General features: G+C 49.3%; 1 protein-coding gene across 3 annotated transcripts in view; it reads right to left on the bottom strand.

The window, feature by feature from the left end:
- Positions 1 to 25,796, bottom strand: part of PLXNA2 (plexin A2) — a 222,099-nt gene that overhangs the window by 59,867 nt on the left and 136,436 nt on the right. For 2 of the 3 annotated variants that reach the window (XM_036859147.1, XM_036859155.1), the window contains exons 5-11: positions 20,872 to 20,972; positions 17,641 to 17,764; positions 15,756 to 15,909; positions 14,611 to 14,707; positions 10,809 to 10,923; positions 2,517 to 2,717; positions 669 to 765 (exon numbers count right to left, since the gene is read on the bottom strand). In XM_036859147.1, the coding sequence (XP_036715042.1) occupies positions 669 to 765; positions 2,517 to 2,717; positions 10,809 to 10,923; positions 14,611 to 14,707; positions 15,756 to 15,909; positions 17,641 to 17,764; positions 20,872 to 20,972 (889 nt within the window). Of the gene's footprint in view, positions 1 to 668; positions 766 to 2,516; positions 2,718 to 10,808; positions 10,924 to 14,610; positions 14,708 to 15,755; positions 15,910 to 17,640; positions 17,765 to 20,871; positions 20,973 to 21,242; positions 21,353 to 25,796 lie in introns of those variants that run through there. The other variant, XM_036859165.1, reaches the window with a different exon arrangement.

Below are 25,796 nucleotides of genomic sequence, written 5' to 3'. Positions count from 1 at the left end.
ATAATCTCAGATAAACCACTTAGTGAGTGACTAGCCAGAGTGCTCATCAAACTGGAGTCACTTTTGTCATTCTTGAGATCTGGGAGGAATGCTGTACTGGGGGCAGCCTACCTGCACCCAGGAGGACCTCCACATGGGTGTGCAGGACATGAATGAGGTGGCCTCATGGAACACCCCCTCCTGCGTCAGCCCAGCTCATTCCTGAGCTTCGTTGCAACAGCTGTGCCCTCGAGTCAGCAAGCTGGTCCCTCCCGTCCACCTCAGGACCAGGGGAGCCACCTTACAAACCTTCTTTGTGCAGTGACTGGGGCCAAGGACAGGGGAGCCAGAACCCGATTGGAAATAATATCTCCATTTCCAGGGAAACTGGCAGGACGTTCCTGCCTGCTGCTCTCCTGGTCAGGTTCACACTTCAAAGTCTCCGGGAGCCAAAGGAAAACGTGATGAACCGGCAGCCACCCGGCGGATGCTCTGGTTGTAATAAAACAGGGTTCCCAACAGGACTCCTTTGATGGCACCAAATGTTGCTTTAGGATCCTCTGAAGAATTACGCTGACAGAGGGAGTGTATTATTCATGGCACAGCAGCTGGCTGGCTCTGATCCTTCCACCCCAGTCTTTCCCAGGGTCACGGAAAGATCAAAACTCTACCTGGAAGTAGCTGCTTACCTTTCAGGTCCTGAGGGTTGTCGATGATGAAATTGCCATTCCACACCACGGCAAAGTCCACGGCCAGGTTGCTGATGTCCATCCCGTCGTACTGGTACTGTGGGGAGAGGGGCAGAGGGACACGCTCATGAGGCTTTCCATCACGGGGGGGGGGGGGGGGGCTGCTGCTACCTCAGGGGACCAGGAAGGAAACCAGGGACTCTGGTTCCCTCTGGGCTGAGAGACGAGCAGAGGGAGAAACAGGAACCCCATGCACCGTTCACATTATCCCTGTGGTGTCTTCCCCCGACTGCTAGTCACTAATGCCAACAGATCCAGCTCAAACCCCTTAGTTGGCATTCAATACCCTCTACGATCCCATCCAAGCTTAGTTCTCCAACCTTCTCTTCGACATCTCCTCCAGAATCTTTGAAGCACCTGTCTCCAAGCACACCCGCCCAAGCCCCTCTCTGCATGTGTTCAGTTCACGTCTCCTAAGAATTCCTCCCTCTCCCGACAGCCTCCACCCTTCACCACCTTTACTCTCCTAGTCTAGCTCAGACTCACCTTCCCCAGGTGTCTTCTCTGCCATCCCTCCCAGCCCTCCCCATCCTCTCCGTCCCCTGGTGTTTCTGTCTTTAACCAGGCACTTCCCGGGAGCTGCTTTGCATCTTTTCACATGAAAGTCTAGTCTCTTTAGAAAGTCCACATGCCGCTCTGTAAATCCCACAGAGCCCTGAGCACAGCACGTGTGTAACACACAGCGGTGCCTCGGTTGGTTGGCCAGGCCCTGTGGTGTCCCTTTCTTTCTGCACGTGAGCTTTACTTTGGTCAACAGTTCGCTAGGGAAAGTGCCCAGAGCTTTCTGGGCACAGATCTGATCAGCTCTGCCATTTAAGGCCCCCAAGCTGTGGCTGGGAGTGGCCTTTCTCCCATGCTGATCCCACCGAGGACGCTCAAGCCCTCAGACACATCTGAAACAGCCCCTCTGGTGGCCCAGCCCCTGCGCCTCTGTGGGAATCCCCTCTGTGGGGACTGCCCAGACCGGCCACTTAGCTCCCAGGGCCTGTCCCTCCGGCCCTTCCTGCCACCTTCCTCCCTTTGTTGTGCTCCATTGCCTTCTCATCTCCCACCTTCCCCGGGTGCTTGGCGGCCTTCTACCGATTACAAATTCCATCAAGTGTCCATGACCCGGGAATCTGACAGCTCCCTGATAAGAGGCCCAGATTCTCTTTATCTCTCCCGGGCGAATTACCTTCCCTCAGCACCTCTGTCACCTTTGTCACATCCCCCCCATCTCCCAGCTGACCCCCCAGAGCTGGTGGGAGACAGGGAGTTGGCAGATGAAAAGATCCTCTCTGGGCTAGTAGTATAATTAAACACCTCGTGCTTTCTGTCTGGCATTCGGGATTGGTTTAACCCTTGCTGCTCTTGGAGTTCACGGCTTCCTCCTCCTCCTCCCTTCCCCCCTCCCCTCGTGCCACTCTACTTCCACTTCCGCTGATCTCTCTGCAGCTCTCCTCCCGCGTGGTGCCCTGCCCTCCAGTGGATCCACTCCCTGAATGCGGACAGGGTTTGGGGTCAAGTTGACTGGCGTTGGCTGAAGTTTCACCAAAGGCCAAGAAGTACTCTTTCAACTCAGAAAGGGCACAAAGCTCTCAGCTTATGCCAGGAGGGTCCTCACAGCCCTCCACCACCTGCATCACCATCAACCTGCTTTGCTCTGTTGAGGGACCCTGGGGCCTGCACACTCCTCTGTCCCTGGAGACATGGGTCAGCCTGTGGACCCGGAGGGTTCTGGAAGCCGGGGCAGGCCAGGCTGAGGCCCTGGCTCAGGTGTGAGACAAAGCCCTGCCCTGGTGCTCTTACCGAGCTGTTCTGGCACTGGACACTGGAGCTGTTGAAGCGCAGGGCGGGCACCCGGTGGACGGCCCCCTGTATGTTGAGGACACACTCATAGCCTCGCTGGCCGGACTGAGGCTGGGGCAGGTTTCGAGCCTTGAGAGTGATTGGTTTTACTTCCCCGACGGGTATCAGGATCTCCTCCGTGGGCACCAGCTGGGGACAGTCCTGGGGAGCAAGCAGAGAGCCTCCGTCTGGTCTGTCCTGGCTCATACCTCCCTACTCCCCAAGCCCGGGAGGTGGACAGGCCTTCCATGCCAGGCCATACCCTCTTGCATCCAGGCGGGCTGCCCACAAGGATGTACCTCATTTAAGGGGCACATGGAGTCAGCAGGGAATGTGAAATCTATCTCTTAGCTCCCGGGCCTTGATATCGTCATCCCCATCCCACAAGTTGTCCTGTATCTGGTGTGCGTGTTACAATTTAGGAATTAATTTTCAAGCCCCGGCGTGGCAGGTTGTGGATTTTATCTCCTGAGACACGGGATAAACGATGCTCCCCGCGTCCCTGTCCCCAGGCTGGACCCCCCACCTCTGGGTTTCATCTGTCTCCCAGCTCCTGCTCCCCACCCCTCTTGCACTGTCCGTGCCCAAGGTGATCTGTTATCGGCAGCCTCAGCTTCCCAGTGCCGATTGAGTGGCCTTTCCAGGAGGTGGATCAAGCCCTCCCAGCAATGCTCTCAACACTTGCTCTGGCTTTTTATCTCACTTCATTACCAAGCCTTGCATGAAGACCATATTGCTTTCTAAAAGAAAACAGAAAAAATAAAGTCTTGGTGTGAAGGGGTTGTGGGAAGGACCCTGAAAGAGGGAGGAAGTGAGAAGGAGAGTGATGGTCCTCGGTTCTCCTTCTAGAGGCTGCTTCTCCACCAGAGGTCAAATGACCACCTCCTCACAGTTCCACCCCCTGCCCATTTTCTCCCTCTCCAGGAAGACGTTGCCCAGTGGCCTCTGGCAATGAGAACACACAGCCTCCTCCATGTGCAATCATTTCCTGTCTCCGGGGATCAACTGGGCAACGTCTTGAAGGCACCTCTTTCCCTGTCCCCTTCCCCTCTGGGTGGTGGTGGTGGTTCTCAGAGGGAGCCTTTGGGAAGGTGGTGGTGGGGGGGTTGGTATGTTGCTACCCTGCAGAGGGCGCTACTGGCATTTAGTGCCGAGTGTGGGGCAGGATGCTGAACTTCCTCAAGGTGTGGGACAGTCTGGAACAATAAATGGTCCCTCTCCTAATGCCAGAGGCATCCCTGGTAAGAAGCCTTTGGTGACACAGGAATGTGAAACAATGGACTGCCTTAGCCGTGGGCTTCTCGCTCAGTGTGGGCTTAGGCAGTGGCCTCAGGAGCAAGCCCTTCATGATTCGGCCCCTGCCTCCTTCTTACCCTGTGATTCTTGGGCATCATGGTCCAGCCATACCACGGAGGAATTTAAGGTTAGTCCTGAGGGACCACCTCCCTCACTTATCAACCTCTGATCCTTTGAAGATGCTTTTCTCTCCACCAGAAACATTCCCCTTCCACCCCCCTAATCTTCCTCCTGGCCCCTGACTCAGCCCTCTTTAGCTGATTACCTCTTAATTAGCCTTCAAACTCAACCCTGCAGCTCCTTTGTAAAGCCATCCCTGACCCTTTCCCTGCACTGGCCCTCAGGATGGGTTACAGATACTCTCCTCGATCGCATTTAGCCCTCAGAATTGCAGTTTCTCATTAACTTGTCTTCCTTATTGGTCTGTGAGCCTTGAGGATTAGGCTGCGTCTTATTTGCCTCTGTATCCCCAGGCTTTATCCAAGTTCCTGACATGTAGTGGACACTTGGTCATTGCTTGTGGGAGGGTAAATGGAAAATAAGAAAATAAAGCAACAGACAAAACGATCTCAAACTTTCTATTTGGCTCCAACTTCCTAGATTTTTTAGAGATGAGGTAAAGTCCTGCCTTCTGGACATCTAGAGACTTGAGCAGGAGTTTGATGCCTGAGGCTGGGGTTGGAGATGGTCATTGTTTCTGGAGTCACAGGATTACTCAATTGGTACATCTATATCTATTAAGGAATCCTGAGGATTTATTAAAAGCTGGGTCCAGGAGAAATTTCCCACAGAAACCTATTCCCACAGAAACCTATCTAGGAGGGTCAGGTGGAACCTCAGGGGTCCCGGTGCCATCCCTCAGTGACTGCATGGGAGAATATCAAGCAGGCAAGTTTTCCACAGGAGACAGGAGCATAAGGCAACCCCAGAACAGATGGGTCCCTGTTTAGAAGTCAGTCACTCAAGCTGCCAACTCATAAACTTGTTCTTTACTGCACTTTTACTTTCATTCCCCGCGGGCACTCTTGACAGTCTTTCATATATTTATAGCCAAGAAAAAAAAATGAACACCACTTTAGGGAAACCCAGGCATCCCATTGAAAAGGAGATACTATTTCCTGTTAGTGGCTAAAAAACTCCCATTGAGTCTAATAAATTAGAATTTAAATTTAGACTAGAAATAAGGCTGAGGTATAATGAGGGTGTGTGTGTGTGTGTGTGTGTGTGTGTGTGTGCATTTGTGTGTGTATACCTGTAAGAGAGAGAGGGAGAGAATAGATATTCAGAATCAGAACTAGTTGATATATTGTAAAGGATGACCAGTTGTTTTTTCATCTCTAATGAGCTCAGAGAACAAATTCAAATTTCATGAGCGGAGTCTTAAAGATGTACTTTGGGAGTACAATGTCTTAGGTTAGTAAACAAGATTGTAGAAGCCTTTTAACTATGACAAAAAATATATGTATGCATGTGTATATACACGAACACACAAATACACACCCCACACACACCCTCATCTTTTGGGCTGGGCTGTCTGGAAGTTGGAGAATCATAAGGAGACTTTATGAGTACTTTTATGAGTTTTTTAAAGAGGTTCTAAAATTTTTGAAAAAATTCCCGTGGTCAGACTTTCAGACTTTTTGGGACTAAATTGAAGGATGATGATTAGGGGCTTTCCAAACGCCTAAACAGGGTTCCAAGATTGCCCCAGGAGAAAAGAATGTCTTAGGCTTTGCTTGTTTTTTGTCTGTTTCTCTCAGGTCAGATGGAATAGCATCCTTCCTTCCCTTCTCTAGGGCAAAGGGAAGACATGGCTGGTGCCCAGGTACACTCTCTTCTTCCTAGGAAATGCAGGGATATACAGACTCTTTGGGTTGTGAGATGGTTCTGGTGAATATCTTGAGGGAGCAGTGCGTCTTAGGTGGAAATGGCAGTGGTGAGGGCTGAAGGCAGGTGCAGGAGAACCGGCAGCCTGAACATTGCCAAGTTGTTGGAACTTCAATACCTCTGGGGCTTTAGGAAGGTGATGGGTTTCATTAGATACAATGAGGCCACTTCCAACCTGCTTGCTTCTGTGAGTACACACACATGCATGCACACAGTTCCTGTCCTAAGAACAAGGGAGCAAATAATCATGGCAGGCTTTTTCTGCAGAATGTGAAGACTGTTGTGAGCATTGTTAAAACACCCATTGCTCCTGCAGATCCACCCAGTCTCCTGAATGACCTCTGTAGGTCATCTTACTCCGCCTTCTGCCTCTAGGCTAACTGGCAGCAGGATATCCCTCCATAGCAGCAATCTGAGTTTCTATCAAGATGAGCAGATGTCCTGTTGGGGAACATCCCAGGGGAGGGGTGAGCTGGGGAGGAGGAGACAGGACCAGAGGGAGGGCAGGACCCCGGTACAGCAGCCCTATGTACGAACCTTTGGGCCGCATGATTCACCCTGTTTAGCTGTGCTTCTCCAGCTTTCAGCGCTGGGGACCCTTCAGCCCTCAGAAACGACTTCTCCCATGTGGAAATGACATTATCTTCACCCGCTGGACTTCAAAGAGAGAGAGCAGCCAGCATCCTGGGAAGTTAATCGGATTTATTTGGTTCTATCTTTCCTCCGGGACAGGGCGTAAAGAAGATATATGTATCTACATCTCACTAGGCCTGGTTTAGCCATGGAGGGAGATGAGCTTTTAAAGCTGAAAGCCATACATACTCCTGCACACCCACTTGCAAACACCATGTCACAGCTTGATCCGGTCCAGGGAGGCCCAGATTTCTGGGACCCCATCAGAGATCTGCTGTGCTCTGAGTGGGGGAAAGGTTTGGCTCGTTACCTTAAAAGAGCTCAAGGGACGGTTCAATTGAAATTCAGCTTCCTCGTCTATAAAATGGGGCCTGTGATACCGACAACCCTAGACTGCAGGCAAGAGGGACGTGAAGGTCTGTTGTAAGTGGTGATAAACCGGGTTAACCATGTTAACATCATTACTGCATATTTCTCGCATGTGTACGTGAACACAGGATCGGAGGACTTCAACAACCTTAGAACCAGCTTGGGAACACTGAATCATGACTTCTGCATTTATGTGAGGATCATAGGAAAATTGTTTAAACTTATCAACTTATTCATCTATAATAGAATCCACTTCATAGAGTAGTTAAAATTAAATGAGATAAAAATGTACATGTATAATGTTGTATATATATAATAAGAACTCAATAAATGTTAACTACTAATATTTTTATTTTGAATTGCATTCACTCCAGCACAGTGGTTCTTGGTTATCGGGACTAAGTGTGGGATTGGTCCATCAGCCCTCTGGAAAGAAGTAGGCAGATTCATCTCATGTCCTGGTTGCCTTTGTATCTGGAAGTAGCACTACTGACCTGTCTTCCATGGGCAATTTCTCCATCTGTGGGGATGGATTTGTGAGGGTCCCTCATGACCAACGGTGCAGGACTAGGTTGAGGTCAGGTCCGCAAGTGTGGCTGCGACCGTGGAAATAGACAAGCGGACCAGTTCTGATTTTCTGGAGAAAGCATCCTGTACTCTGCCTTTTTGGATGCCTGAGTTCTCTGTAGCCTTGGGCAAAACCCCAAATTTTTAGCATCTTGGTTACTACATCTGTCAAATATGAATTATATGAAACTGCAGGTCTGTTGTGAGAAGCAACTGAGATGCCATATGTCAGTGGTTTTCAATCTTCAGCCTAATCTGGGATGAAGCCCAAGAATTTGAATTTCTAACAAGTTCCCAAGTGATGCTATGCCACTGGTCCCCCCATCCCCCGCCCTCCTGTCACATGTGAGAGAAATGCAAATGTGTGATACATTAATGTTACTATACACATCATTGGAGCTAATCAGTTATACATTGTTTCTAGGAAGAAGACAGATGTAGAATTTTGATTCAAAGTTGGGGGGCCCTTACTGGAAGTGTAAAAGAGATATTCTAGGAGCCCCAAAGAGGCACCTAAGGGATTTCCAGTCCCCAGAAGAACCTGAGGACATAGGCAGGACTCTTAACTGAGTAAGGGGAACCTCACTCGAGCCGGCCACGTGCACCTTTGCTGTTCCCCACATCTTCAGGAACGGGGTTCCCCCCAAAGCAGAGCTTTGGACAGGACAGAGCGGGGTCTGGGAGCTGTTTGCTGAGAAAGGACATGGGAGTGGCTGTGGCCCTGGCAACCTCCTCGGAACCTGCGTCCTATTTCCTTTCCTGAGTAAAGTCAGGAGCACCGGGGCACCCTCACCCACACCCAGTCTCTGGGGCCCTGCTGGCTAGTGCCTGTCAGCAGGGCGAGGGGGAGGTGACGGAGACAAGGGCATGTCTCCCTCCTCAAGGAACAGACATTAAGGAGAGGAAATGAAAAAGGAGCTGGGAAGCCTCTGGCTTTCCCCCCAGGGCTCTTTCGGTATTAATTTAATCCTGACTTGGGATGGCAACAGCTTCTCCCAGGCCCAGTTCTCTGGAATTCTTGAGTCACCCGTGGCTGAGAGGGAGCTGTGTTCCAGTGACTTCTAAAGGGCGAGAGGGAGGTGGCATGATTTCAATTAGCCTCTGGGCCTCAGCCATTCGGCCTCCACACGGGGCAGAGTTACTGGTCTCGCTCTGTCTGACGCCTCTCCTGCCCTCACTCCAGCTGCCCGTTGGGTCCTGTCAAGCTTGGCTTTGGGTTTCTCTTTGCCCGAGGGGAGCCCGGCAGCCAGATGAAAATGAAGCAGCTGCTCCTTTTTGTCTGGACCTGCGCGTCACCCTCTCTCTCTGCATTCTGCGGTCCTCCTCGATTTATCTTATTAACAAACTTCGGAGGTTAGAAGTGGCCAGTGTGAAGGTCAGTTTCTGAGACTGTTTACCATGACCTTTCACTGCCCACCCTTCGTCTCTGCACAGCCCTGCCCTGGCCTCCTTGCCTCCCTAGGCCGTTCTTCTATTGACACCCAAGCTGGGCTCACGCCCTCTCCCCCCGTACCCTCGGCTCATGGGTCCTTTCCTGTGGGTGAGAAGATTGGCCTGAAAGTAGTCTCATCCTCTTGCAGAATCCCAGGGCTGGGATTAATTTCCGGTGTCCACTAAGACCAGGGTGGCGCTTTCTGGTCAGCTACATCAAAGCATACAGACTGGCCAGAGGAAAAGCCTTCTTTGAAAGGTTTTCAGGGCACTAGGTAACTGGTTCCATCCTGCTGAGGCACCTGTGGCTGGGTCTGCCTTAAATACCACCTGTGGGCACCATCTGTGTGTCTCTCTTTCAAGACAGGCAGACTCCATTTTTTCTGGCTGAATATAACACATATTGTTTCAGAAGCTCAAAAGAATTCATGGTCACGTGTGTGTGTGTGTGTGTGTGTCTGGGAAACCTTTCAAGGCCTACTTTCTTCTTAAATTAAAAATTTAGGGCTTCCCTGGTGGCTCAGTGGTTGAGAATCTGCCTGCCAATGCAGGGGACACGGGTTCGAGCCTTGGTCTGGGAAGATCCCACATGCCGCGGAGCAACTAGGCCCGTGAGCCACAACTACTGAGCCTGCGCATCTGGAGCCTGTGCTCTGCAACAAGAGAGGCCGCGATAGTGAGAGGCCCGTGCACCGCGATTAAGAGTGGCCCCCGCTTGCCGTAACTAGAGAAAGCCCTCGCGCAGAAACGAAGACCCAACACAGCCAAAAATAAATAAATAATAAATAAATAAATTTTTAAAAAACTATTAAAAAAATTAAAAAAAATGTAGCTTTACTGAGGTATAATTGACAAATAAAATTGTAAGGTATTTAAATTGTACATCATGCTGACATGTATATCACGGCCTACTTTCTCGTGTGTATGCATGGAAGCAACCAGTACTTCTACCCAGATTAGGAGACAGAAAAGACTCTATTTCGTGAAATCTTAGACAAGTAGCTCCAAGGAACACTTCCTATCAATGGCATTTGGGTAAAGTGGTCATTGGTTCCTCTATGCTTTCATGCATGCATGCTACAGACTTTCACTGAAAAAGGCACTGAGGATTTAAAGATAATATGTAATCCTTGCCTTTAAGGATCCTGTAGCTTAGTGCAAGAGGGAGACATATAAAGGCCTTAGCAGTATTTGCAAATGCTACACTGTCACTTATTTACATTTGCGGATTTTCTAAAAGGTGGAACGAGAGGGGAATGTATATTTATACATATGTGCATTTGTGGGAATACATAAGGTCTCTATAGTTGTTCAAACTCATCTACTGGTCACTCTGGGGCGTGAAAAACATTAGACACTGACCCAGCAGGCTTCGTTGTCCTAAGGCCTGCTATGAATTTGTAAGAAAGTCAACCTCAAGGAAATATCATTGGGTGGGATATTCACTGGAAAAAGAAGAAATCTGATATTGCAATGTGTTGATGACAAAGGTGGGTCTGGCCTTAGGGATGGCACTTCGACTGTATAATAAAATGGGACTTTTAGCAAGGCCTGGTTCTTTTCACCAGTTGACTGCCTCTCTCTTCTGTAAGGCCACCCACACAGTCATACACCAGAGTCAAAGAATCACTGAATTTTAGACTAGGAAGGGAGGTTGGCATGAAAGAGTGGTTGAGAGTGAATGTTCTATTGAACTAGACTATGTCTGCAGCCAAGCAAAGGGCTTAGACTCAAAGAACAAACGCCATTCACTACACTCTTCTAGACCATGGGGCCTGTTCGGTGGGATATATTTCCTCTAAACTTTCAGTCTCAACCCTCAGATGCCCTCAAGCTTTTGAATGCACACAATCTTAGGAGTCTAGCAAATATGGCACACTTCTCTTTCTCTGGGGTATTTGCTGCCACTTTTTTTAGCTTTATAATACCAGGGCTTTCTAACATTTCTGGGAAGAAGACCAACATGGACCAGGGCAAGGAGATGGCCAAGCTGTTGGACGGACCATCTGAAAGAGGAGGACCACTCAGATTCACTGGGGCTGCTGTTGTGCCAGGCTGAGCTCTGCTTACCTCTGAAATGTTGATCCGGCCCTCCTGGAAGGAGCAGGTGGTGGGGTCATGAGTGCAGAGGTTTCGGTATTTGCACCAATGGCAGCGGAAGGCGCTGTTGACACAAGACAGGCACCTGCAAGGATAGAGACAGTAAGAGGCAAAGAGAAGGGAGCAGACAGGGAAGGTAAGGGTGCCAGGTGGCCTATGTGTCATGATGGAAGTCTGTTATCCTAGTCTCACTCTCAGAGAGGTAGATTGGTGGGGCATCCCCAGCCCTGAGAATGGTGGCTTATCCCTCTAAGATGTTCACGGGACCAGAAAATTGAGAGAAAAATGTGTTCAGAGTGGGAATAATGTAACTTAGAAACCAGTGGTGTGCTAGAGCTGGTCTGTATCAGCTCATGACAGCCAATTATTCATATTTTCAGGAATTTTACAAGTGGTTGGCATCATGATAGCAGCTGGAAATTAGCTATGGAGGGAGTATTTATGCCATAGAAATTGGAAAATGCCATATAATAAGTTTTTCCCCTGATTTCTGATAGTTAAACATTTGCCAGCATACCACCACTTATAAGACAGAATCGCGGGGGTGGGATGAATTGGGAGATTGGGGTTGACATATATACACTAATATGTATAAAATAGATAACTAATAAGAATCTGCTGTATAAAAATAAATAAAATTTAAAAAATAAAGACAGAATCGCCCAAAGAGCGCAGGGATAGAAACTGGGCAGATCTGGTTGCAGTTTTGCCTCTGCCACTGCCACTGGGGTCACCCTGAGTAAGCACTTTACCTTCTGACTCGGAATTTCTTCATCTGTCTGTACTAAAACTTTCCTGTCTACTCCATGGGGTGTTTCGTGTCAAATGAGATAATGTATAGGATGTGATTTTGAAAAGTATTTACAATGCTAAATGTATTATTTTTAAGTGCTTAAATCACCTGTTATTTCAAGCTCTTAAATCACATTGGAGGGTTTCCCTGGTGGTGCAGTGGTTGAGAATCCGCCTGCCAATGCAGGGGACACGGGTTCGAGCCCTGGTCCGGGAAGATCCCACATGCCGCGGAGCAACTAGGCCCATGAGCCACAACTACTGAGCCTGCGCGTCTGGAGCTTGTGCTCCACAACGGGAGAGGCCGCGACGGTGAGAGGCCCGCGCACTGCGATGACGAGTGGCCCCCACTCGCCTCAGCTGGAGGAAGCCCTCGCACAGAAACGAAGACCCAACACAGCCAAAAATAAAATAAATTAATTAAAAAAAAAATTTGTTCCACATCTAAAATAATTCATAATTCATAGGTATGAATTATTAAAACAATAAACATGACACAACTAAGTTTCTCTCCACCCTACAATGAATTTCCATTTAAAAAAAAAATCACATTGGAGTGTCAATGATTTGTTCATACCACCTGTGTTTCTGAGTTTTGGGGAGTAAACGGTATTAAATGATAACTTTGTCCCACTCTCCAGGCATAGATAGCAACAGGCTATGTGTGTGGCTTCTGCCTTTCTCCTCAGGGTGAGTGAGCACTTCTTTCCCTCTGGTTTCCCCTGGAGGCTGTGTGTATCATCTAGGTTCTCTGTGTGTGATCAGACCACTGTCAGGGAAACGAGTTTTGCAGGTAGGGTTGTTCTTCCTGCTTCTTGCCAGATCCTCTAGTCTAGCCTCTCACAACTAGACCAACCTGGAAGGGACACGGCCAGGTCTGCAATCTGGCGCCACCTGGTGGGGGCTCTGATGGCATTTGGGTGGATGGGGCTTGATCCAGGGGTCACTGGCTAATACTTCGCAGTGGATTGGGTGCATTAGCCCATCTACACTTCTTCCCCATGCCAAATATTTTTATCCCCTTCTAGATATGCCCCTAGTTATTTTGTTCCTGAACCTAGCCCAGATGGATTGGTTCTTGCTAACATCTTATGATTCAGCAAGTAAATCATGAAAATGGACCAAGGATGACGAGATCAGGGTTTTAGAACAGGTTCTTCCATTGGCTAATTTTGTGACCTTTGTTGCAGCACTTATACCCTATGGGCCTCAGTGTACCATAGTAAAAGGAAAGAATTGACTCTGTGATTTTTAACTGTGAATGCCAGGAGTAAAGAAGGGTAAGATAGTGTTTTGCAATAAAATGGAATCTTTACTGTCAAGGATACCTGCTTTGTTTTTCTGCTAAAACTTGTTGCCTGTGACAGCATCTCCATTGCCATGGCAATATGGTTGAAAGTGGTGACATCACACTGAGTTGCCATGGAGATGTGGATGCTCTCACAGACAATGTATTCCTTCACTGCTGCGTCGTGGGAAGTTCACTCTCCAAGATGCTTGCATTTCCCAAAAAAATGGTTAGCTGGGATTGGAATGCAGTGGTTAGGGGGCAATTTTATTCATTTCAGCTTCAGCCACATACTGCCCTGCCTTGGTTCCTCCCAGGCCATTTTTATCACTTGTTCTGTCTTTCTCAGCACATCTATTGATTTGGCCAAATGGGGCTCAGGTACGTCTCTTTCCTTAGCTACTGTGGAGACCCTAGAACTCTACAAGATGATTCTAATCATGAAAAATCAAGATCAGAAAAGAGGAGACTAAGGAGCCTCATTTGCCTATTTTGATGGCTAAAGGTTCCTTTAGGGCTTAGCTGCAAACAGACCCTCTCCCCACATGGACTGCTGGGCCCATCGTGCCCACAGCCTAGACCCTCAGACTTGATACTGCTGGAGTACTCAGGTTGTTCCTGCCCTGAGCAATGGGAAGTATGGGTCCATAGAATATTCTCAGGTACTGCTCCTTCTGGCATGGAGCTGTTGCTTGGTCTCTCTCCTTGTTGATTGACCAGGGTCACATGGCCCTTATGTGGCCCTATTATAGAGATGCGTTTCCCTCTTTCTAAATCAAATGGTGCGTGAGTTTCCAGATGGTATGGAAGGAGTCTCAGTTTCACTTCGAGAGAGGAACCAGCAGAAACTAAGTACGGGTCTCTCTCTCCTCCACTCCAGGCCCTGCTTTTTACTTATGAAATGCTCCCAGCTTCCTGCTCAGCTGTAGGATCTCACAGCCAAGGGCACTCAACTGGTAGGCATTCTGCTGCTGGAGATGGCTGGTGAGGTCAGCTGGGCTGCACTTAAGCCCCTCTGAGGGCTGGTGGTTGGGTCTGGTTTTCCCCTCCTCCTTGAAAAGTTGAAGGCCCAGTTTGGACCACGGTATAGTTTAAAGCTTCCTCTCCCTCTCCCAGCCTGAGTCCTTTATTTGAGTGCTGAGTGAGGCTGTTTCCCCATCTCTGAGTCCCTCTTCATGTGGTCATGGATGATGTGTCCAAGCTCCACTGGTTGTCAGTCTCCATGTTCAAATCCACCACCAATTGGTATAAAATGGAGAACTTTTCTTCTGGGTCCTGAGCCATGACTTTTGTTTTTACTTCAAACTCTCTTTTAACTCTTAGTTTGAGAGTTGAGCATAGGGTGTGTTGCAAGGGAGACTGAATGAGATCAGAGGCTGTGGAGAGTGAAGCCATTTGGTTTAATATAACTGAAAAGTAACAGTTATGGAGAGCTTACTGTCTTCCAGACAATGTTCCAGGTCCAACTGGGAGACTGTGAGGCGAATACAATACGATTCTTGTTCTAAGGCAACTTAGAAAAACCCCACACTCATATCCAGACCCAGGGCAAGACTCCTTCTGGCCTGGCCCTGCCATTACCTGCTTGCTCACTAATTTCTCCTGACCTCATCTCTATAGAAGGACGTTGGTCTAGGTGATCCTCTGGCTTTGATACTGAACAATTACTAGTGCTGCGAGGGGTGTGCTTACAGTTGGTGGGCGCTGCAGTTGTAGAACTTGAACTCGGTGCCGACGAATATCTTTCCTGTCTCCTTGGATCTCAGCTGCAGCTCTAGCCCAAACCAGTCTGGAAAAAGGAAAAAAAAGGAGAGGGTTACAAATCTGGGGCACAGTGGAGAGACTGAGGGTTAATCATTCAGCCACTCCAGGGCTCCCCTGGGGCACCGATGGTAGATGGAGCCTTCTTGAATCTTCTTCCAAGAGACTCCCTTTCATCCGGCTGATGACCAGCCCATCACTGAGACCCAGACACCCCCAGCCCCCCTCTTAGGGAGGAGGTAATGGATCAGATCCCACAGAGCCCCCTGCCTTGGTCAAATATGTTCAGTTACTGTCAGAAATATCAGGTCACCAATATAGAATAAAAATTTAAAAAAAAGAAATATCAGAACAAAATTGGGTCATTTGTAGAGATGTGGATGGATCTAGAGACTGTCATACAGAGTGAAGTAAGTCAGAAAGAGAAAAACAAATATCGTATATTAACGCATATATGTGTAACCTAGAAAAATGGTACAGATGAACCGGTTTGCAGGGCAGAAATTGAGACACAGATGTAGAGAACAAACGTACGGACACCAAGGGGGGAAAGTGGCAGGGGGGCAGGGGGGTGGTGTGATGAATTGGGAGATTGGGATTGACATATACACACTAATATGTATAAAATGGATAACTAATAAGAACCTGCTGTATAAAAAAATAAATAAAATAAAATTCAAAAAAGAAAGAAAAAAGAAAAAAGAAATATCAGGTCAAAAGCCCTAAAAGCCCCCAGTTCTATGGAGAGAACCCGCTGAAAACCACTGGCTGAAGCCACTGACATTCCTCGAAGGGAAGGGAAGTCTGGAAAAAATCTTTATGCACTGTGCAGGCTTAACCCAAATGGGAGCAAGGGATTTCCCTCTTCCTGAAGTTTGCTTTGGGGCATGACAGTTTGCTTTCAAACTCAAACAAGTTTATAAGCCCTACTGGTATCTGGCAATAAGGAGACCTAGTCAGGCAACTGTCAGTCAGTCTGTGCTGGTACTTGCCACCCGGTCCCCTGGGTCCTCTTCTCTCGGCCACCCTGGTAGGGCAGCCCCTAGCATGTGACTCTCATGGCAGACACTTCTTACCTTGATCCAGAGGGATGACAGGCACAACCTTGGGCCCTGGTGAGATGCAGATGACCTGGCTCCCAGATACCTGTCCCTCTACCTCTGTCAGGTTCCCAAAGGCACAGGAGATGCCCGCAGACAGGTCGGGAGCATCACTCACAAGCAGGCTGAGCTGTGGGAGGAGCAAAGGGATATAATGCTGTAGGACGAGCCCTTGGGGCTCAGGAGACCTGGGCTCCAGGCCCAGCCCTGCCATTGCCCACTTGCTCATTCATCTCCACTGACCTCATCGATAGAGAGGATGTTGGTCCAGGTGATCTTCTAGCTTTGACACTGAACAATTACAGTAGCACTGCGAGGGGTGTGCAGGGCCAATGGTTTTTATTATTAATACTATCAATTTTTCAGTCTTGTCCAGCAGCAGAAAGCACTGGGGGGAGGGGGAGGGAGGGATGCTAGGGGGAAAGGTCCCAACACCCATCTCAGACCCAGCTCATTTTGACATGAAATCATGCAAACGTGAAAGCAAGTCATGAGCTGAGCCCTTCACAACTAAGCCTTAGCCCTGGCTCATGGGAGAACATGTTATCACCAGCCTGGAGGTTTATAAGGAGTTTACCGGGTTGGCGAAAGACAGCTGGCTCCTCACCCTGGCTGTCACTCAGGGTCTGCTTACCAAGGTGGTGGGCTTCCTAGAGTTTCTATTCTCTGTTCCTCTCTGGCTCTCTGCCTCCCGACAGCTCCCCTAGAGTACAGCAGTCGCCTCACAAGGAGCTTAGGGGATCAGAGGAAGGCAGGAAGTGGACACTAATGGCTCAGATGATGTCTGCTGTTTCTTAGGATTCCAGTGATCTAGGTCAGTGGTTTCCAGGCCTTTCAAGTTTGAACACTCTCCTTTGAATGGTAAAAATATCACAGAGTGTCAGAAGAATCTCTTGATTGAGAAATCATGTAATGGCAAAACGCTGCTCTGAATTCAGGGTACTTGGAAATGGGGTTGTACTAAGTGACCACAATATAATATCTAAGTGGTATTTGAAACAATAGGTGAGAAATGTGACTCTCAGTGGGGAGTGCCCATGGGGGTTCATGGTGACAACACCCTGTGGCCTGCAAGTGGCCAGTCGTAAGGGAGGGAGGTCTCCCTTTGTCATCCCACCTGGCAGGGATTTCTTAGTCACAATGGCTATCACCTAGCCTTTCTATACATTTGTTTGCTGCTGAATCTCTGCCCCAGTTTCGTTTCCATGGGGCTGAGAGACTTAGGTACAAACTCTGCTGTTTGTTCCCTGAGCTCCATGGGAGCCAAAACCTCCCGGTGGGGATGAATGAACACAAGTCTTGGAAGGTTCATTAACTAATTAACATTTGTGAATGCTCATAAAACCTCCAGAATGAAATAATCGTGCAGGGCCTGAGGACACGAAGTATTTGGGGTTGCAACTCGACAGGTGGTTAAGGACCACTGTATTCTCTTTAATATTCTAAGCACATACTGTGAATTAAGTCTCAGTCTCTCTGTGTCTGCCTGTCTGTCTGTCTCTCTCTCATATACAAGCACAAAGGCAACTCCAGGTTTCTGTGAGAGACTGTATCAAGTGGACTATTGAAATACACCGTATACCAAAGAATGGCATTGGATTGCATTATGTTGTAGCTGTTTGTTACTAAATGCAAGATCTAGATTTACAAAACAGATCAATAGGTAATGAATCTGCAAGGGGCTTGGCGAACGACTAGGCCCTTTACAATAAGAGTTACCATAGTTTTCCTACAAATATCAGGTTTCCTCGGAGCATTTAAAGTGTGAGCCATTTACATTGTGCAAGTGTTAAAGGAACACACCCACACTTGTGCGGGTCCCACACCCCACCCCTCCAACCTTCCGGATGAGTTTACTCACCAGCCGGCTGTGCTCAGACACTGAGATGCTGCTGGGATGCACCTCGAGGCTCATGCACTGGCCGATGCTGGCAGCAAATCGATTAGGTTCCCAGGCCCGCTGGCACTTGTCCCTGCGGGAGCACCTGCCACAAACACAGATTCACGAGAGGTCAGGCCTCTGAGACCCATCTGTTTGAGGCTCCAGAGTCCCCTGAAGGTAAGTGAGAAGGCTTTGCTGCTCTGAGGCCTGTGTGCGTCTTTTCATGACAACATTCACTTATCCCAGAGGGCCTGGTGACTCCCAGATGGTCTCTATTGCAGTTAAAGTCAGACTAATAGAAGTGGGATCGACCGCCAACACAAGAGATGCGGTTTAGACATAAAGAATAGCTCTAGATAGACAGCATCTTTACGGGAAGCTCAGTGAGTGAGGGAGGGAAGGTTGGGGACGTGAGAAGTAGCAGGCAAGAGGCTAAGAATGTGAACTCTGGAGCCATGATGCTTGGGTTCTAACCCCAGATCTACAGCCTACTAGCTGTGGCCCCTTGGACAAGTTCCTTAATCTCTCCACGCCTCAGTTCCCCCAACTGTAGAATGCCGAGGTCAATGATAATACACTACCTCGTAGGCTTGCTGTAAGCATTAAATGAGTTAGTGTTTAGAAAATGGCCCGTTCTTAGCCCTTCTAAGAACAATATTAATGATGATGATTCTGAATATTATTATTCTCCTCCAGGGATATTTAAAAACCTGGACAGGTTCTTAGCTGTGTGGGACAGCATGCATGTGATCTTGTGGCTGGATTCGTGGCTCTCTGAAGGCAGGGACCATGTTTCATGCATTGAGCTATTCTACCTGTCCATGGTATATTTTCAATAAATGTTTGTGGTGAGAAGGAGAGAGACAGACAGGGAGCCGCAGGCAGGGTTGCCCCTGTCAGAAGGCATGTGTGGCCGCTTCTCCTCACATCTTCATCTCTGGTTCTTGGCTTCTCCGCCTACAGCAGCAGGTGGGCACTGTGACGCCTGCACGCAGGGGCATCTGGTGGCCACTTAAGTCACATGGGAACACGCTCCAGGGCTGGTGCTTCTCCAACCAAAGAGCCACTGGGGACACTACAAGATTCCACAACCAGGCGGAGATTCCCACCCAAGCTCCCCCCAAAGTCCCTCCCCCCTCTTCCTTTCCAGGCACATAATGGATCTAAATATGAATGCTGTCAAAGAAAAGAATTATTGAGGTTTAAGTGAATCCTTAAGATAGCTCTAAAGTGAGCTCTTGACTGGAGCCTTTATCTCATTGACTCACTGTAATGGCTCTTTTTTATCATACTATTTATGGCAACAGCCCTAACAGAGATAAATAGCCTCTGAGACAATAACGCACTTGCAAGAGCAAGGCATACAGAAGAGACAAGAAGGTTTCAAATCCCCCCCGGACCCAGAGGCTCTTGAGCAATTTCTCTCAGGACTCTGTCTCCATTAAAATCCAGTGTGTGGGCCTGGCAGCTGGGGTAGCCCATCCACTCGTTCCTGTTACCCAGGCAGGCGGATGGCGACAGGTGGGAGGGCACTGCCGGAGGGGCTGGTGAAGATGAGAGGGGCCAGAAGAAGAGAAACCTCTGGGTATAACCGGGAGGAAGCTTGTTCCCCATGTGCTCTTGGCAAGCAGAGCTGCTGGAAGGAGAGGTGTGCCCTGGCAGGTGATGACAGGGAAGGCGCTCAGACGGCAGAGGAAAACTGAGACTATCTTCATGTGGTCCAGTCATTCTAGGATCCCCAGCTGACCTGGCCCAGGAGGATGACGGGGTGGTCTGGGGCCTCCGGGAGACTTTGACACTGTGGCTAGATTGGCCGGGAGGAGCAGGGAGTGGGTAGTATGGCCGGATCTACCCACTGCACAGTGAGAGGGCAGGTAGCCCAGGACAAGGCATGAAGCTGGGAGTGGCTGTCAGCTTCTGTGGAGAAAGAAAACCTCTTGAGGTGAGAGAGCCTTCTGGCTGTCAGGCCAGCCTCACTGAAGGGAACCCAATTGTAGCCACCTTTTTGCCATTCCGGGGGCATAGTGGGAGCAGCATCAGTTTCTTTACCACTTGTCTGACCTAAATGGAGACTCGCTGTCTGGGGTCTGGTGAGAGCATTTCTGGCGAAACTTTTGGAGGAGGCCCTTACCTCCAAATCTAAGCAGGGAACTCAGTATCTGTGGGCTCCAATCCAGTCCGGATTTTGCATCTGTGAGGTGGCCGCTTCCCTCCCTCCCTCCATAGCCCTCCCAACACCTGCTGCAGAGGCTGGAAGCCAAGAGCTATTGTGCAGGACCCTGAACTCTGGCCCTCCGCCTCCGCCTCCACCCTAAACCCCGCACATTTCATGGGGATGCTTTGCCGGCTGGCACGGAGCCAAGGAGTTTCCAACTCCACTGGGGAACAGAATTCCTAGCCAGCTCCTGCCTTTGGAGTTTTCACCCTCTTCTCTCCCTCTGGGACACTTCGAATTAGGAAGTTTAAGTGTGATTTTGCATTTCTATTGAGCTGGTATTCAATGGCAGGGGATGTATCTGAATAGGGATGTGAGGCCAGTTGGAGTGAGATGCAGACTTCTTGGAATCAGGCATTAATGAGGCCAGAAGGGTCCTCCCAAGGGTTCTGCATCCATAACAATTATTTTGACTTGTGTAGCTTATCCTGAGCTTCCTTATTGCCAAAGCATTTATTATTTCATTTAACCCTCACAGTTCACCTGCGAGGTAGGCATGACCCCTATTTAGCAATGGGGAAATGGAGGCCCACAGTTGTCAGTGGACCATCCTGGGTCTCACAGCAGCTAACTGGAGTCCAAGCTTCCCAACTCTAGTGCAAACTCCAGGAAGGAGGCACCTCGTTCAGGCTACACTGAGGAGGAGATTCTACAACTTCCCTTGTGAGCTCTTCCAACACCACTACCCTTCCCTGTAGAAAAGGTACAGACTTCAGAGCAGCTGGCCGGGGGGTGGGGGGAAGGGGGTGGGGGATCAGATTTTGGAGGTGAAATGAAAAACAGAGAGGCAGAGGCACTGCACTTGAAAAGAAGGCCCACCCATGGCCTCTTTTCCTCTTCCTGTTCTCAGCACTCCAACCACGATTAGAATTACTGCTCAGAAGAGGGAAATTCCTCTCTCCCTACGAACTGATGTCACATCCCTCATCAACACTCCCAGGAAAGTACCTGGTTTTCTGCATTCCAGGCTTTTTTCCAGAATGTGCCAAACTTACATGTTGTGCAGGGCACACCAGCCACAGTGAGGGTCCCCCGAGCTCAGGCACTCCCCACAAGTCGTGTACTGTTCACAGGATTCCACAGGGACCCTGGTGATCTGGCCGAGAGGGAAAAGAGAGCAGGTTAGATCAGGGAGTGATGCCTCGCAGAGGTGTGTTCAGACTCAACTGCACCTAACCACACTTGCACTGCCACCACCCCTAAGAGGTGACAATGGGGGGGGTGAATCGGCAGCCTCAGTGTTCTCATCTGTTTGCCCCGCACGAGGCAGGTACAGCTAACAGGCCCCAGGCTTCTTGCCTTTGCTGGAGGTGGAAGCAAATCCTCCAGTTTCTCTTTGCCTGCACTAAAGTCCTCCGGAGAGCTGGGCCTGCTCCTGGCAAAGGCTGAAATTGGTTAACTCTGTTGAAAGGCTATTGAGTGCCACCAACTCGTCTCTGAAGAGCTGTCAGCTGGGCTTGGGCTGAGACATCCTGCCTGCACAGAAAACATTTAAAAACTGAGAGAAGGAGAAAATTTTCCTATCAAATAATATTCATCTAATGGCATGGTCTTTTTACAGCCAACCAAACATACCACCTGGATCCAATTATCCCATTCTCTGATGCCTACATTCAGTTTCTCTAGTAAATCTTCCATCCTTTGAAAAGTCTGGCTAAATGGGAACAGAGATGAGCTGCCTGTCTTGCTGGGGAAAGTGGGAATGTACAGATCAAGCCCCTGCCCCCCAGAGGATGTGGCCTCCTCCTGGCTTCCAGGTGGGGCCCTGTGGGGACACGAGCCGGGCCTGTTTGGTCATTACTCACCCTTACCTGCTCAGCGGGTGTGACATTAAGGCCAGGCAAAGGGTCAGAAGATTGAAGTCTTGCATTTGGTATGTCTTAGGTATCTGTTGCTGGCTGGGGCTGGAGGCTGCTGGGCTGGGAATGGGATCTCATTTGTTAGGGCAGAGAGGGCCCCCACCTACTGGATGTGTGAACCCAAGTGGAAACAAAACCTGTGGTCCAGCGGCACAGTGGTCTGCCTCTAGCAGAGGGACAAAGGTTGTGATGGAGATGCCTTCACAGCACGCTCCTGAGAGGCTCGGGATGGAGTCGAACACTGCTCACCCGGCAACTGTTTACCAGATGTCACTATGAGAGGCTCCGGTGCTGCGTGATAGAGAAACAGCAGCGAACAGGGCACAGATCCTGCCCCCCGGAAGAGCACGCAGCCCAGTAGCAGTTGATAATTACAAACCGAGACCTGCTCTACATTGTGCTCAACATCCATTGCAGGCAATAGGTATGTGCCCTGGGGGCCTTGGCAGCTTAAAGGAGGGCCGTCCAGCACAACCTGTCTGGAGGAAGGAGTCAGCCTGTCTGGAGGAAGGGACCAGTCGAGTAAGGGTGAATCAGGGTAACAGTGGGCCCAATGCAGATGCCTGGAAGGGCATTCCTAGCTGAGAGATTATCACGAACAAAAGTAATCATGGCTAAGTTCAGCCTAACTCAAGTGTGGAGTGTATACTGGATGGGCGGGCTGAGAGACGAGGCTGGTGGCATGTAACCAGGGGCCAGACAACGAAAGGTCTTGGGCACCAGCCCCAGGAGACTTCCTTCTCTCTGTTGGGTGCTCCCCACACCCACTCATTCTCCCCACATCATAAACACTTAACATTTTGAATTACAAAGCTTTTCTCTGAGTCACGTGATCAGCTTTAAGCATCCCTAACTTTCCTTTAATAATAAAAATACAAAATGCAGAAAACATAAATATAAAATGTTGCAATTCAGGGAAAAAATTGATATTCTAAATGGAGGTTGGGGGAGTAGCTGATTTGAAATAGTTCATGCGGAATAGGTCCGAGGGTTGAATTGACTCTATGTCCAATATGACCTAACAGGGTGATGTCATAGCTAAAGGGGCTAATTCGATCATGGGTTGCATTAATGGACATGGTGTCAGGATGGAGATGACCTGAGTTCCCAGCTCAGGTCTTTGCAACCTGCTCTAAGAGGAGGGTTGCTCAACCAGAGAAACTTTCCAGAGGGTGGTCACGATGGGGTGGGACTCAGGTGTGGCATCTGAGGTACAGCTGATAGACCTATATGTTTATTTAGGTCAAAGAAGATGAATGTCAAGGTGGCCGTGGAAGCTATCTGCCACTGTTTGAAGGGTGGCAGTGTGGCTGCAATAAGACTCATGGGTGAAAAGTTCCAGGAAAGCTCGACAGAAGAAAGTCAAGGCTGTCCAACAGTGCAACAGACCTGGCTTCCAGCAGGGACTCCCTTCCGTGGGATATGTAAGCACAGTCAAGGTGACACGTGTCTGGGAGGCTGTGGAAGGTATTTCTGCCCCCAGAGGAAGGCTGCCCTAGTCCTTCTAACTCTGACACTTAGGATTCTGTTTCCCACAGTTTGCCTAACTCCTTCCTGAGACTGTTCATTTCTGTCCTGAATGACTTGGACAGTTCAAAGATCCAGCCACGCCACTAGCCACTGATAGCACCCCGCATTAAGGAGCAACCATTGACCCCCTGACTCACGTCCTGTGATCCCTACCAGAAGCACCTTTCCGGCAGGTGCCTGCCAGACGCTCTCCCAGCATGCCTCTCCCGGGCCTGGGACTCTCAGCCCTTCAGGATATCTGTGACCCTAGCCACCTGGGGGGCTTCCGCCAGCCCCCCTCCAACCCGCCCTCGGAGGCCTGAGAGCCGCAGCCCAGTGCCCGGCCTCCCTTTCCTGGGTTTCGGGCTCCATGTGAGTGATGTCTGCATCTGGCTGGAAATTAAAACAACTGTCTGCATTGCATTCGGCCCGTCTGTCAAAACACAGCCCGGCTCTCAGCAGCTGGGGAAGGGGGCCCTGAATGGGAGCAGTGTCTCCAGCAACAAAGCCCACTTTCACGCCAAGTGCCGCAGAGATAGTGAGAAGCCTTTTCTTCTCCAAACGTGAAACCAACAGCACAACTATTTTTCCTGTTTCCTGGGCCCTCCTGGTGGGAATTTTTTTTTAATACACTGAGTTGAAGAGCAAAGTGAAACAGGAAACTTATAAGGGGGGTGGTTCCTAAAATTTGAATTATTCTCTTCTCAAAGATCTAATAGCCATATGCAAACCAGAGGAAAGAAATGCCACAGGGACTGGAGGGAGGCCCTCAAAGTCAGGTGTCTCCATGGGTGCTCTGTCTTTCCCATAATCATGTGTCTCTGTATTCATTCATCAACCCATATTCATAGATCATGTCCTACAGAAAGGCCAGTGCTGGGCACTTTAGGGGAATAAGATCAACAGCAGCATTAAAACACAGCCATCACCTTCAAGTTGCAAACAGACTAGCAATAAAAACAAGAAAAGTGATGTGTGTTATAAGAGAGGTATTGAAAGAGGGCTGAGGGAATTCAGAGCAAAGAAAATACTACTTCTACGTCTGCGCCGTCCAATGTGTGGGCCCGTGTGGTCACCAGCATCTGGAGTGGGGTTAGTTCGAATTCTATTCCTTAGAGATGTGCTCTAAGGACACCGGATGTTGACGGTTGAGCACGGGAAACAAGAATGTAAAATAGCACAGTAATAATTTTTTATTGACACATGTTGAAAAGATAAAAATTTAGTAAATATTGATTTAAATAAAATCTACTATGAATTTCAACTGTCTCGTCTTACTTTTTAAAATATGGCTGCTGGAAAAGTTAAAATTACATGCGTAGCTGTGTGGATGGCGCTTTGTTATCACGGGAGAGCACTGCTCTAGATGGGAGTCCCAGGAAGGCTTTGCAAGGGATGTGGCCTGGGTCTGGGTCTTCAAGGGTGATTAATATTTACACAGATGAAAAGCGTCCCAGGTGGAAAGAACCACATGAGCAAACATAGGAAAGCAGAGTTTCTTCAGAAAACGTTGCATGAGGGTGAAGAGTGATGGGTATAAATCTAGAAAGGCAGTTTTGGGTTAACTTGGGAAGGACCGAGAAGGCCACAGAGCTGGAATACATGACGTCTGTAAGCCATCCAGCCTGTCACTCCTTGGCCAAAAGAATGTCCTCCATGAAGAGGTGGCCGGAGTTCTCAAACCAACATCCTTGGCATTACCTGTGAGCTTAAGGGGCATAAAAATCCAGAGTCCACTGGGTTAGAACCTCTGGGATGGGGCGGGGCCTGAGAAATGGTTCTAACAAGCTCTCCAGGTGATTCTTATGAGAACCACTGGTAAATGTGACCTCACGTCTTGGGGAATCTCTTTAAGTGTCAGGCCCTGGGGCCATGAAGAAATAGAATCAAACTCTGCCTAGGGACTAAGAAAGGAACTAGTGGAAGGAACTAGACTGACTCAGGGGGAGGAGAGATGGAGGTTAGCCTGGGGACTGCGTTATAGCCAAGGAGAAATTGGTTCTAATATCTCTGAGTCTATGGAGGCCCTGACCTATGGAGGCCCTGAAAGTGCAAACTTCTGGGGTCAGGGGCCACTTCACTCTGCACCAGGCGAAGGCAGGCACTTGCCCTAGGACCTGGTGTGTGGGGGAGGATGGGGAGGGGATGGACATTGTCCCGGGAAGCTGGAGAAGGCAAGGGAGCTTCTCCTGGAGAGTGTCCACCGTGTCAGGCAGCTTTGTCAGGGCTGACTCAGAGTTTAATGGGACACTCAGTGACACTTTAATTAGTGTTTGTTTATTATGATTGCGCTTTATTTATGCCTGAGGCTCCCCACCCCCTCTGCTCCGAGCGCTGGGATCTGAGGGTGGCTGCGTCGGCAAAGGAGTGTGGTGGTGAAGAGCCTCCGACAGAGGATGCCCTTCTCCCGCCCGCCTCCACTGCCTTCTCCCCAGGACCAGGGGACCGCTTCGCACTGGATTCCCCCCGCACGCTTGGCATTCTTCTCCGCTTGATCTTATGTCTTGTAATTATACCTCTAATGAATATAACTGTCCGATGAAGTCATTTAC

Source organism: Balaenoptera musculus, chromosome 1 (genome assembly GCF_009873245.2).
Source record: "Balaenoptera musculus isolate JJ_BM4_2016_0621 chromosome 1, mBalMus1.pri.v3, whole genome shotgun sequence".
In the NCBI taxonomy this organism is placed as follows: Eukaryota; Metazoa; Chordata; class Mammalia; order Artiodactyla; family Balaenopteridae; genus Balaenoptera; species Balaenoptera musculus.
The sequence above is the reverse complement of the archived record's forward strand: the minus strand, read 5'-3'. Positions and strand labels throughout refer to the sequence as shown.